Source organism: Anopheles maculipalpis, chromosome 3RL (assembly GCF_943734695.1).
Source record: "Anopheles maculipalpis chromosome 3RL, idAnoMacuDA_375_x, whole genome shotgun sequence".
Lineage (NCBI taxonomy): Eukaryota > Metazoa > Arthropoda > Insecta > Diptera > Culicidae > Anopheles > Anopheles maculipalpis.
The window spans coordinates 3,273,692-3,287,898 of record NC_064872.1 but is presented as its reverse complement, the minus strand read 5'-3'; the positions used below and the strand labels follow the sequence as shown (position 1 = coordinate 3,287,898).

Below are 14,207 nucleotides of genomic sequence, written 5' to 3'. Positions count from 1 at the left end.
AGCTATAAATCACAAGCAAATATGAATGTGCTAATATGACCAGAAGCTGCTATAACCATGTCGCTCCTATGTTACGTTGGATCATAATTGGAGGTGAAGGAAAAGCAGCAATTCCCCACCGTCTTTTTTCCGAAGTGCCAAAGCACGTGTGGCGTAGATACGAAAACCAACACCGGTAACCCGACTACTACGATTTGTAGTTCGTCGTGCACTACAAGCACGCTATCGCCAGGTCGTCACTAAAACGTCAAAAGAAGAGAGAAAAGTGTCCCCAAAGATAACAGGCGTCTAGGGGCCGGTGGAGCACAACCCGAGTTGACAATCCGGACGGCAAAAATTGTCAAGTGAAAGCGACCACCCCCTCCCCTCCTCCCCTTTGAGTCACACAACTTGAAAAAGCTCTCTCTCTGCCGTGGGCATGTAGGTTGACATCGTGACGTTGGTGTGGCGCAATTGTTGGCCTCAATTGTTGGAGCGTCACAACAGCATGGAACTCCATGTTATGTTCCTACTACTAACAATCACCACCACCACAGTGACAAAGCTGCCCCTCCCCCGTATGTTGCAGCCGACGAAAAAGAGGTTTCATTTTTTAATTCATCCATCGCTACCCAGCGCACATATTTGTGGCCTGATGTGAGGAGATCTCACCCAGTCTCGGGTGTGTCGGAAGTGTCGTTGCGCCGATGCGTCGTGTCGGGGAAACCCGTAGATGATAAGAAAGAATCGACCCGAAGCACCCCTTTTCGAGTGGGCGCAATGGTGAAGGGCGAGACTCTGGGGTGGCAGGTGCAGCCGGTTCTTAGTGGCTTTTTCCCCGTTTTCGTGAGTAAAGCACGGCTTGTGTAATTGTTAAATAGTAAGCGCCGTTGCGACCAGGATCGCATCGTTTTCGGAGGTGGCCGCGCGTTGTACCACACGATGCTGGTGTGTTTCGATTCGACCACCCCATGGGAAGGAAGGCGAGATTGGGTTGCAGTTGGGTTGTAGCTAAAGATTTGGAGTTGATGGAGCTCAAGTTTGCTTCAATTTTAAAAATTGTGTTGAGTCATTTTTTGTTACTTGCACTTGGTTCACGATCTCTAACTTTCTTGGCCAACAGAAACTTCAACTCAAACCATTCACAGTTTCAATTGCTGCGGCAACGTTTCGTACAACCTAACCGTCTTTTGCTCAACCACCTCTCATAGGCTGGTTTGGGCTCTTACCAGGAGGCAGAAGACTTGAATTTCACCTCCACCACACGCAACAAGCTAGAAAAATGTTCATCGGCAGCGAAACATGCGCTCTTTCTACACCTTCATGCAATTACAGATGGTACTGGGCGTTGAACAATCGCGTCCGTTCCGTATCTCGTACGATGCAATTCGAGTGTGTTCGAGCACTTGGTGTGTTGGAATTGTTTCGGCCATGTGATGTCTGCAAGTATGATAATTAGACAATTTTTGTTATCTAAGTGATGTTGTAATAGTTTAAAAATGCTTTTAACATTAGCGACTTTATTTTGGTATGAAGAAACATCCCTCTAGTTTTCCATTTTCATCTCATTTCCCCGCCATGATCCAATCGAAGCAAACGAGTTTTTCATCTCCTATGCTTCGCCTGGATCCCCCAGTCTAGCTCAGCAATGTGTGTGTGTGTGTGTGTGTGTGTGTGTGTGTGTGTGTGTGTGTGTGTGTGTGTGTGTGTGTGTGTGTGTGTGTGTGTGTGTGTGTGTGTGTGTGTGTGTGTGTGTGTATCTTTATGTGCGCTCAGTGAAATATAGAGAAGGTAACGGAACGCTAGGTTTTTTTTGTTACATTTCCCACCGACACCTAACCCACTTCCTCACTCCTTCTCCCCCGCACCTACCACAGTTTTTCCATCCGGTGAGATCTTTGTCCGGATTCCGCTATGGCAGCCTCCTGCAAGCCTACTCACCTGGGAAAAGTTTTATCTCATTCACTGGACCGAGATGCTGGTTCTCACGCATCAAAACTCTATCGCAGCATCACCATCGTTACCGTGGTGTGCCTAATAGCGGCTGCTTGGTTTTACTATCTCCAGCAGCTACCACTACCATGAAAAAAACACGCGACGCGTAGACGCGAATGCTCGCGGATATTCGCGATAATCGCCGTACAACAACAAGAAAAAAGTGGGGACCTATGAAGTAAAACGGCATTAAGGGGAGCGACAACATAACGTATCGAGTGGGGTCGTCGTTTTCTATTCGTTTCTATCTTTCATACTCACCTTCTTGCTAAATCCATTGCCAGGCCGACATGCAAACGAGCAGGGCTGTGTAGTGTTGCTTAGAAGGTGATTAGAAAAGCGCGCGCGACTGCGCTGCCGCGACGTTCCGATGGTTGTGTGTTTGGGGAACTTCGTACGCGTGTATGCTGGTGTTCGTGGCCGTCAGGGATAGGTTTTCTTATAGCGGTACCGCGCATCGATCGATTGCAGGGTGGAGTCTTTTCCAGCGCTAGAAAACCAGCCACACACACAGAGATACTCGTTTCAAACACGTTTTGCCGGGTTTGCTTTGATGGCTAGATGCGGATACCTCCATGGCATCCTTCGACGCTAGTTGTTGCATTAGAAGGTCGGATCTTTCGAAACGTTTGTTTTCCGTCGGATCAACCCGACTAGAAGGCGGATATTCGGCCCCGCTTAGCATGGGGGGCGTGTGTGTTTGTGCACGAGTCCGTGATTAGTCGGGGGAGGGTATATTGGATGGATTCTATCCAATCCAATCCCTCTTCTGCTTTCCGGCTTAATGCCAATCTAATGCGCTCCCTTCGCTTTCCGTCCAACGCACCTCAATCCCGGGAGTAGAGTGACGAACGGAACCTAACATCGATAGCGACAACAAACAATCCCCGGATGACCGAAGCCGGTTTGAGCTGAACTTAATCGGAATCTACCCGGCGGACAGACATATGCGGTAGGCACATAGAGCCAGAGTACGGGGAACTATTTTGTTAGAAGCGGAATGTTGCGTCACGTTTCCCTACCAGCCAGTGTTGATAATCTTTCTTTCGTTTGGATGCATCTTATGGCTGTACAAGTTTGTTTGGATGTCGTTGAAAGGGATCTGATTCTGAGTATTTCGGTTCAAATTGTATTCGTATATTGCAAATTTACGTCTAATAAAAGTCTAATATATCTGTGTTGAAGAAAATTTTAAAAATATATTCTACATTTAAAATAGTGAAATGTTGAATCAGCTAATGAATAATTCGTTAAGATAATTTCAATTTCTGTAATTGATGTTTTTCATGACACACTCAAACAATTAAATTGTAAATTATTTTTACCAGTTTAGTAAAGAAATAGTTGCTACTAATCGTTAAGATATGGTAGATTTTAGGAATCAATGAGTAACGTTTTTTTCAAATTCACCAACCACGTGGCCTCACCTCAAGACGACCAAAAACCTGCTCGAATCGTTCAAAACAATCCCCTCGGACGGCGCCCTGCCAATGTTTACATTTTCCCTCGTATCTCGACTTCATTCAAACTAGCCTACCATATATATCTACGCACACAATCGTTCTTTATCTGCCTGATGTACGCGGTGTACATATGCTGATGCTGATTTTTCCATCCCAGGACTATGCGGCCACAACAACAACAACAATAAAAGAAATTGAGAGAGAGAGTTAGCAACACCGAGCTACCAGGGTCGCATGACCTTTGCTCAAGCGCGCCCGGGTATCGCAGCATGTTGAGATCTCCTCTAATCGACGGTTCGCCCTTTCGTTGCTATGGGTTACCCAGCAACGTGCCCGCCGTGTCTTTCGTGTAAGCGCAAAAGCAAAAGCCATCGCAGCAGCAGCGCACACGCACACCATCGAGCACGTGGTGAAACGACCAGTTGACGCCGTTCATCTTCTCGGTTGTATGCCGTGGATTCGTTTTTCGGTTTTCCAGCACAGGGTGGTCGACGCAGATGAGATTTGCGTCATCGAAACTACTATGAAATTGCACATATTGCTTAAATATTACAATGCCCAATTGTATTACAATTGATTCTAAATCTTTTTTTTTTATTTTATTCGGAATTCTACTGCTGCACGGACTGCATGCGATGGTAGTGAAATAAACTAAAAGTGCTGCACTACCGTACGGAGCAATGTGAATTTCCCGTCCTGAAATTCATCCATATCGATCGACCATATCATCGCTCCTCCAAGCCCTTCCGTATTAATGTAGTAACATTTCTTCCGAATACTCTCGGGATCATCATAGCTAACCCACTGATCGCCATTCACCGCATAAGGTACATGCTGGTCGACATCCCAGTACCGCTGACCAAACGCTTCCTTAATCTCATAGTACGCAAGAGTTCCATTTTCTTTGGTGTACGGGCCAGCTCGTCCTGCCCCGCTAGCCCCAGCTCGCACATCATGGTTACCGGTGTCACGCAGGGTAAAGGTACGCCCGTAAGCAGCTAATCCTACTATCAGCTTAGTCCATGGAGCACCGCCACGAATCCAATTGCCAACACTTGCCTTCACGTTCAGATTTTCCTTCTGATAGTCCGTTTCGACACGTCCCGAAAACAGCGGTGCATTATGGCCAGTGTAGGGGTCCCAGGAACCAATATAATCGTAGCTCATCAACAGGATGTAGTCAACGTATTTTGCTACTCCTGTCCAATCATACTCTCGATTCACACCGACGGAAGTGGTTAAAAGCAGCCCGTTGCCCTTAAGCTGAGCCGACAGTGCGGCTAACAGGTGAACAAAGTTGTTCCGATCCGTGCTACTTTCGGGAAATTCCCAATCAATGTCGACACCATTGAATCCATTGGTGGTACAAAATTTACGCACATTTCTAGCAAAAGCCGCACGCAGATGAGAGCTGGCGGCTACACATTGAAAGGCCGGAGCACAATCACGCGCACCACCAATCGATACGAGCGTCCGCAGTCGTGGATTGCGCGTATCGCGCAAAGCGTTGAAACGACGCATGGCATCTCGATCGCCGTGGTCCTTCAGTACGATCGATCCATTCGAGTCCAGCAGCGCGAATGCATAGAGAAGATGGGTGCAGAGGTTTGGGTCGATGTTTTCCACACTGCACTGACCCTTGCCGCTGCGATAGGTCGCCCACGATGAGTAAAAACCAAAGATGGGTTCTGGGTGGAAGAAATTAGGATTATACTCTAAACGTTCGCGTAATGATCGGCACGATGACTCACTGCTCGGCATGTTGGAACGTTATTTGGCGGTGGCGATTCAATAAATGTTCTAGGCGGATGTGACCAATGTCTTCCGTTTCTTGAGAACGACTGAATTAGTACTTGCTGCACTCGACCTCTATTTATACGTGCCCGAATGACACAATAGTAGTGGAATGGTATCGTACAATATATTTCGCACACATACTTTTGCATATCGCGTTGAATCATATGTTTATATGAAGCGAAATTTGTGATACGGGAACTCAGGGGTGAATTTATCGCATAAGAGAGATGTTTTTGTTAAAGGAAAATATGTAGCTTAACCCTCCGGCGTCTATGAACCTCAAGTGCGTACATGAGGGATGGCACTCATTTTTTAAAATATCGTAAATTTAAAAATCTACGAATTTCGATTCGTAGATTTTTTTTTGCAATTTTAAAGATAGCCAGTTGCAAGGCCCAACATGGGAAAAGATTCGAGGCACATTCAGTAAGAGTTCAGGGTTTCAGGGTGGAATGATTTCTTTCGAGGTATAATGATAATTCGGTTCGAAATGTGCCGAAGCGAATGAATAATTATTCAGACAAGCATCCATATTCCAGACACAGCTTTCGCATACATAGAGATAAGGGTAGATTTATGTACATTCGAATATTGGGCTTTATTGGGGGTTTTTCAACACATTTCTATAACAAACAAAAAAACACACGCACACGTAACCCGCCCCCACTAGGAGAAACTGATGATCACTTAAAAAAACAAAATTCAAGTTCGTCATAATATCACTACTGATAAGGAGCTATTTTTCGGTCACAGATCTTAACATAATAGAGTAATGGTACCGTTGTCACCACCGACCAGCATCATCCGATTGAGCGGCAGCAGGGCAAAGCTGGTCAACACGCCACGGAACGTTTCAGACCGCAGCTTCGTGTACGAGTAGGGTGAGTCCGGTTCGATTGCACTGTATACCCCGATACGGTTGGTAGGTGTGCCGACGATCAATTCCGGACCATTGTTCACCATGCAGTGGACCGGTTCGGGACGATTTCTGTGTGGAATCAAGGTGAAAGGAATTAATATTTGATGCGAAAATGAAATGAGATTTTCTAGCGCCGTACCTCATGTGAAACTGTAGGTGGCCTGTGTTTGGGCTCCACACACCTATCATCTGGTCGAGGCTAGAACTTACTAGCTGCGCATCGTTCGGAGCTAGCAATTGCAGTAGATCGTTATCGTTCGTACGCCAGGATGATATGACACCACCCGTCCTTGCATCCAGCACGCCGATGTGCCCTGAGGTAAGGCCTACAGCTACCCAATTTGCACTGGGCGCAACGGCGATCGTACGGACGGTGCCGGCCGGTGTCAGCGCTACCTTCCACTCGTGGCAGTAGCTGAAGGTTCGGGCGTCAATCAGTTTTACTGTGCTGTCGGCAGTCCCAGCCAGCACCAAACAATTCGGCGAAGGAAACGTCTTTACCACGGACACTGGGGAATGTTTCGGAACGTCGAGCTGACCGATTTGGGCGCCTACGAACGGATCCCACAGATGAACGCCGGAATCGCACGAAATCGTCAACCTGAAAGTACAAGCAAAGACAATTTTCTTAAGGCTCTTATTGAGAAAATTAACCCTTCGAAAGCGAAAAACTCACCGTAACGCTTCCAGGAACGCCAAAGAGTGTACCGATTTGCGATGATTCCCGTACGTAAACTGGCAGGAGGATACCTTCGAACCGTCGCCCTCACTACGCAACGACCACAGCTTGACCGTTTTGTCCTTCGAGGCCGAAATGAAGCTGTTCTCGTTGTCGAGCGCCAGTACCGCTTTGATCGAGTTCGTATGCCCCGTGTACGTTTGAAGTTTGATTTGCTTCAAATTGAACCGTGTGTCCTTTTCCGACCGTCCGATTTCGTGCTCCCAGTATGCTAACCAGTTTCCACGCAGGTTGCGCGAGCTGTTAACATTATCCAACCGGTACGTAACCAACCCGAGCAGGTCCTTGTGTTCGATTCTTCCTGACCCGGGTGTGCCGGCAGACGATTCGATACGGTTGCCAATAATGTTGGACCCGAAGCTATTGGAGCAGTTTAACGAATCCATTTGCTCTTCATCGGTTGCGGTTGATCCAGCCTGGTTCGAACCGGAATCTCCCGTGGCGTTCGCACCTGACCGGCCATAATCCATCTGTTCGTGCTCGTGACAAAGATTTAAAATAAGCGGCAGATTGCTTATGCACCGACTCATGTCCTGCTGACCGAGGTAGTTCAGGAAGGGCACGAAGGTAAAGTACGCCAGATTCGGCGTAAACACGTCCCGTATCTCTTCCATTGCTTTGGCACGGGCATTTCCTTGCGCTTGGTGGCCCATCTGATGGTCACCGCCACTACCCAGAACTCCCGGTGGTGTAAAGCTTCCGAAGGGAGGCTCTCCCTGGGAAGGTTCCGTAACGACCGTGGCAAAGTGTTCCTGCTGCCGAGCGTACGCTTTATCGAATATCAAGAAGAATCGTTGCAATCCCGGTACGCAGATATGTTCGCGTGTCATTTCACGCCCGATTCGCACGGAAATGACGTAAAGCGCATCGATCAGTTTGCGTGCGAGCACGGATCGTGCAAGAAATCCGCTCGGCATAGTGTATTTGGATGATTCCAGCAATCGTACGGCTGGGTGTAGAATTTGACGCAAAAACACCTCAGGAAGTTGCTCCATCACGGTCGAATCGTTAAGGTATGGGATGAGACATTTGAGCAGCTGTAATGCACTGATGAGTCCACCCTCCAGGGTTGGTGTTATCCGTTTCCGGCAGAGTGCAATCACCTCACTAATGTGTGGTAAATATTGTACCAGAATAAAGTGTTCTCCAAACAGGGCAGATATCGTGGTTAAGCAGTCGATAACGCGTAGAGCTGCTTCGTCTCCTACAACACATCCTTCCGTGATGGAGAAATGATTCAACCCCGTCGGACAACCGCCACCGGCTGTTGTTGGAGACGAACGATTCGACTGACTACCATCTGCAGAAGGGAAAAGGTTTTCCGCACCGATGTAGCAAAGTGTCAACATTTTTAGCAAGTTTCGGGAAAGGTAGCGTGCAGTCAGTACCGGTCCCAATCGGTGCGATAGCCAGATAATGCTTTCGGAACTCATTTCCGAGATCCGGTTCGAGCGTGTTTTGTTCGAATCGGTAGATTTGGAGCGATTTAGGAGTGATTCGCGATTCGAAGCCGTCGCACTCCCAACGGTGGATGCTGATGCTCCATCTTTACCTGCTCTTTCCGTCCCGATTTCCGGTGTTTTTGAAAGGAACTCCCCAGAATCGATGCTCTTTTTGCTACCAATTTCACACCCAATGGAATGGAACTCGATACTTCGCCTGAACGAAGGTGTCGGAGGGATGGGAATTGTGGGCGATTTCAGTTCACTGTTTTGTGAGCCACCAGCTGGTACCATATCTTCGAAAGCTTCCTCCGCTTGCGAGTGGTTTAGCTTTTGGTCAAGTTCTTCATCGTCTATGATGTGGCGCATTGCATGCTCCACTGCATCGTCATCTTCCAGTGTGATGGTCGATCGACGATTTGCTAGTGGATCTTCATCGAACGCAAACATCTGCTCGTTGTCGGGCAGCATTTTCGCACTGCTTGCTGGTGTATCGGCCGTCAGGAGATCTTCCTCATCTAGCGGATTGTAGCCAGGGGGTCTTCCAGCGACTGTGGGTGAGATGGTACGATCGGAACAGTTGGGAGATACGAGCGTGTTGGAAAGGGATGCCGGTTCCGCCTCGGTTGAACCATCTTCAACGGTGTTGGCATTGTGAAGCTTAAAACTCCGGTAAGAACGTGACTTGCGAAATTCACCACCAAACGGCCAGACTGGTTCGTGGACGTGGTACGATTGGTTAAAATCACCATCCCGATATCCACCGACAGCTTCAATCAGAGGCACGACAAAGTGTTCCAGGAAGCAGCGCAATCCAAACCGCACGATCAACTTCAGCAGAAAGCTGTGATGGTACAGCTTGACAGACTTTTTGGACTTGAACGAAGTGTTTCGGGGTGTAAACTTCAGGTACGAGGAGGGTTCTCCTTCGCCGGGTGCCGTCATGCTCATCCCATTGCCCCCTATCGAGGATCCTTCCTTAGCGCCCGAATTGCCTTGTGGACGCGAAGATCCAACGGCAGTATCCATCTCATCGGAGTCGTACAGGGCAAGAATAGGCTGTAACAGAGCTGTTTGTGTCCGACGAACGCCAAGGGTAGTAGCAATTGCATCAAACAAATTCCAAGCGGCAGGAATCGAGGTATCATCGTGCAGGATCAACTCAACAATATGTGGGAGAAGCAATTCTACGGCGGAGAACTGTTCCCTATGTCCGCTCGGTTGCAGCAGGGGATCGGCCAGTGCAACGCAAGCATTTACCTTACACTCGGCAATTAATCGTCGATACTCGATGCGTGTTCGATCGAGCGCGGAATAGCGTGAGCAACTTTTACCATCACACTCGAAAAAAGTTTGAAGTTCAAGCAGTTGGAGACACTCGTCAAAAGCGCGCAGGGCACGCACGGTCTGGTAGAGCCGGTGATAGTGTGCCGGGAATGGTATGAGTAAGTTTGCAAGCAGCGGCTGCAGGTACTGGTGAGGTGTTGGAGGTGGTAGGCCTCGATCGGTCACTCCCGAGAGTTCCGGATTACAGTTGTCCAGCCCGAGCAATTGACGTACGATCGGAAGTAGACAGGGAGGCAATGATCGAGGCTCATCGGTGACGAGTCTCGTGCAAGCATCTAACCGTTCATCAAATTCCTGCCGTAAACAGCTGCCCAGAGGGAGTAGCTTTGAGGCGAGAAACAACTCCACCACTAAACAGCCAAGAACTTTGAGATCTTTGTTACGCTGCTGAAGCAACAGTTGCTTGAGATTCTGTCGGGCGACGGAAGCTTGTTGCTGTAGCGAGGGAGACGCTTGCGTTGGCATTACTCCACCGGGACGCTCTTTGCGAAGTGTTCTTTCGTAGGTTTCGCTAAAAATTCTATTCACAAATGCATTTCCACCTAGCGCGATTGGTCGCGCGTCCATACGTGAACACCAGAGATCGTATTCGTCTGGCTGCTTGTTCGTAAGCGATTCACCACCCGAGTGGAACACTTTGCGGCGAAACGTACCCAAACTTTCTACAGCCGTTAGTTGTGCGATCGGGTTGTAGCTTTTTGGTAGAACGATTGTTCCGTGTGATTTTGGCTGCAAGTGGTTTAGGTGATAGCTTGATTCGGAGGATTTGAGGACGTGATATTGCTGCTGGAGATTCTGCGTGGAATGTCTGTAGGAGGTGGCTGGGCCAGGAACAACAACGGCAGCTGGTGAACGATCTCTTTGTATGGTAGAGGACCCGGTAGTCGAACTGTCGTTTATCAGCTGAGGATATCGCGTGAGATCTTCGGTGCTGCGCGTGAGTCGACGATTGGTTTCGTGCTGGAGATGTTGCAACCGAGGAGGTGTTTTACCGTTCCACGCTGTCGGGAACTGACGAAGCGGGTGAGGACAAGCGAACAATTGAACTACGCCTCGGTGGCAAAGGTTTTGATGCTTATCGACGAGCGAGAGGCAAACGTTCTTTGAACGTACTGCTGCCGTTCCGGTTAGTTTGTAACCGAACGTAAGATCAATCCAGTGGTGGAGCCGTTCCGAAACGTACTGACTTTCCAGCAGCTCACGATGCTTCATCACAAAATCTTCCGGACAGCTAGACCAGCTAGGAATTTCCAGATCGGGCAGATCTTCGTGGATGCTCTTAAACACGGACGGGTCGGTAAAGAACTCTGGAATGCATTCATCGGGTGTCCACTCAAACAGGCGCTGAATTGTGGCCGGATATTCTGCCGGTACCCAGATAGGGCGAACGTGTTTACAGAGTATAGCTTTCGGGGTACGTCTTGCCATGTACACGTAGTATGTAATCTCTGACAGTACGTCCGACACGTGATGAGGGATTGCGGCCGATGATAAACTACCCTGCTCATGTGCACCCGATCCAGCTAGTGTTCCTGCAGCTTGAAACGTAAGATCAAGCTGAGCATCTCCCTTATTGAGCCTAAATTTGGATTTCTTCAAATCACGCCACGCTTGTCCGGAACGGGATGAAAAATCGGTCACCCACGGCATGATGTGATGGTACTCGGCACACCCGACACGCCGCCCCGTCATATTGTTGAGGATTGTAAGGTAGTCGAAGTTTGACAGCTGTCCATGACACCACATTTCACAATACTCCTTCAGGGAGTAGCTCATCGTGAGTTCTTTGCTCATGCTGATTCGTATTAGTTCTGCCGACGATGTAGGCACGCAAGAATTCGTGATGCTTAGCTCACCAATCTGCCGCATCAACTCCTCGTCGTACTCGAGCAGGTTCGCTTCGAGGTTCGGCATCACCCGTATCCAGAGATTCTCGGTCGTGTAGATATCCTTCAAGCTAACATCGCCCAGATTGAGGCCACAGTCGTGAAAGCTTTTCATCAGCTGCAAGAGCTGATAGACAATGAAGAGTGGCTTATTGTAGGATCGTTCAACGATTGCCGGACTGTAAGTGACACAGTCAAGTAGATTGTTGGCCAGATAGAGATCGTACAGAATGTAAAATGCGCCACCGCTTTCGATGGTAGCGAGTACCGGGAATAGGTTCGCATTGCTCAACTGACCATCCGCTCCGGGTGGTAGGGAAGTGGTATGATGTTCCTCTTTTCCGGCAAGGTTTTGCAACACGGGACATCCAAACGCGCGAGCTAACACTTCCCGAAAGACGACATCGTGGGGAAGTGCTTGACTTCCCGGTGTTCCGGTGGCGATCGGGGCTGTCGAAGTCACCGTTGCCGCCGCCGCCGCTGCTGATATGTGAGTTCCGCCAATATCACTGGCGATCGTATTTGGTATTTTTTTCGTACCATTTGTACTGTGGTTGATAATGGAATCGCGCTGTTCGCTGAATGCACTGCTGACGGAATTGGTCGAGGCCGTACTGGCAGGAATGTTACCGGGGCGGGATGCGCCGTATTTGCGATACGCCTGCTTCCAGAGGTTTTTATGATTATTGGTCGAAACGTACTGAAGCAGCTGGGAGTAGTGCAGTGGGTCTTCTCCATCTCCGGGACTGCCCAGTGGTGAAAGAAGCAGGTCGTTCAAGCCGGATCCAGTTGTTCCGTGCAAATGCTTATTTTTCGGCAGTGGTATCACATTACAGTTTTGTTTTTTATACACCTAAAATTAAGGAGAAAAAGGCACATTAAAATGACCGGTGTGATCTGGTAGAACTTTAAGCTTAAAAGAAGATGAATTCAACCCACGGTGGGAGTCGTGGGTTGAACACGCATTGTTTATGCTCGAAACCAGCATGTTGCGGATTGCGTATGTATGCGTGTTTGGATTGGATACGCAGTCGCGTTGCGTTTATCGAACAGAAGAAAAAAATGTGTTGGGGGTGGAAGGAATACTGGTAGGCGATAAAAGCTTTGTTTTGATACCAGGCAGCGCGAAACAATGTTAAACCCGTTCACGGGGGCAAAAGCTGAAAAACGGTGTTACGAAACCCGTTGTTGGTGGTGGTGGGGGTGGATGGCTTTGAGGTGGAAGTCATAATCCGCGCGCCTAACGGTGCTTTGGATTTACAGCAAGCAAAATTGCCCAATACGGAAGAGAGCACCACCGTGCCGAGATGGGCGAACTGAAGCGTATTGAGTGCGTCGTTTTTTTTTGTTCACCGCCACTGTGTACTTACGGCTGCATAAATTCTGCTCCATGGTCCCGTTTCGTTTTCCGTTGGCCATTCGAGTGCATCGGCCAGGCCATAGGTGGGGAACTCTTTCGGCACCTTGCCCTGGCTGAGGGCACGCAGCCACGATTTGTGAACCAGCAGCACGTACCGATTCGGGCACTCGGTTTCCCGAATTTGATGCTTTGGGATGGAAAATTCCTGCATGAACACTTCCATCATGCGGAGGAAATCGGGAATGCGTATGAGTTTGGTGCGACAAAAAAAACTGACTAGAAGACGACCAAACTCCCGGACATCTTATTTCGCGTGTGCTGTTTGATTTCTGTTTCCTTTTTATCACGAAAGAACTACGTCATTTTGCACAAACTGTGCCCGCGGATTGGTGATATGGTTCTTTACACGCGAAACTGTACAGCGAGAGTATGATTAAAATGAGAATATTAAACACTTTTTATTGAATGGAGCCACATTTACGTTCCGCGTCGTGCTATCGCGTTTCGGTACGAAAAAACAATCATCGATTTTTGTTTGGTGGTAAATTTTGACGTTTTTTGGCACAGCTGATCGTTGTCAAAACGAAGCGTTACGAAGCTGAAGCGTTGCGTTGCGTGAAGCGTTCACGCTAAGACGTCAGGCGATTGTTTACATTTGCCCGGCAAATATAAACAACACCAGATCAGCTGTTCGGCAATAACAGAGCGGAGTTTTTTTTAAATTTATCTCTATTTTTTTAACAACAAGCAATTCAAAGGTGAGTAAGTAAATTAGATAACTTCCTGAGAATTTTCCAAGCTTATTGATCCTCAGTTTCCTTTCCAATGTTTCAGCATACAACGGCCAGGATGTTCTTTTTACGGTTAACAAACATTATGCTGATAATATGGATAGAAGCTATAATCGAACGCATGAGGTAAGTCAAGGAATAATTCTTCGAAGCTGATCCCTCTGATTTATCTAGGTTATCGCCGGGATGGCAGTAACTACTTACATTGTGGTAAAGTATAGATAACAACAAACATGGTAGGCTTCATTGGGATTCTACAGGCCTTGGGTAGGATGTAATGTATGGTCCTTTCGATTAGGCAACCGGCGGCACTACCACTAGGGTACTACCCCCACTATGCCACACATGGATGGGAAAATAATAAAAATATTGTGACCACGAAACGATGTGACACGCGCTTTAAAATCTACTAAACAAGCCAGTTTATTATTTACCGCTTGGTCAAGCGATACATAAATCATTCTAACGATAAAATGTCTATCCTCGTAG

General features: G+C 48.1%; 3 protein-coding genes across 3 annotated transcripts in view; 1 reads left to right on the top strand and 2 right to left on the bottom strand.

The window, feature by feature from the left end:
- Window positions 1-14,207, top strand: part of LOC126565342 (uncharacterized) — a 205,199-nt gene that overhangs the window by 13,780 nt on the left and 177,212 nt on the right. The gene's annotated exons all lie outside the window — the stretch shown is intronic.
- LOC126566004 (chitotriosidase-1-like) lies at window positions 4,089-5,198 on the bottom strand. The gene is made up of 2 exons (XM_050223204.1): window positions 5,189-5,198; window positions 4,089-5,125 (listed from the first exon to the last, which is right to left on the bottom strand). Exons 1-2 carry the CDS (start codon window positions 5,196-5,198, stop codon window positions 4,089-4,091), a joined length of 1,047 nt encoding a protein of 348 aa, XP_050079161.1.
- Window positions 5,930-13,156, bottom strand: LOC126563748 (WD repeat-containing protein 81). The gene is made up of 4 exons (XM_050220448.1): window positions 12,938-13,156; window positions 6,830-12,420; window positions 6,293-6,754; window positions 5,930-6,222 (listed from the first exon to the last, which is right to left on the bottom strand). The coding sequence occupies exons 1-4, from the start codon at window positions 13,151-13,153 to the stop codon at window positions 5,991-5,993; spliced, it is 6,501 nt and encodes a 2,166-aa protein (XP_050076405.1). The 5' UTR covers window positions 13,154-13,156; the 3' UTR covers window positions 5,930-5,990.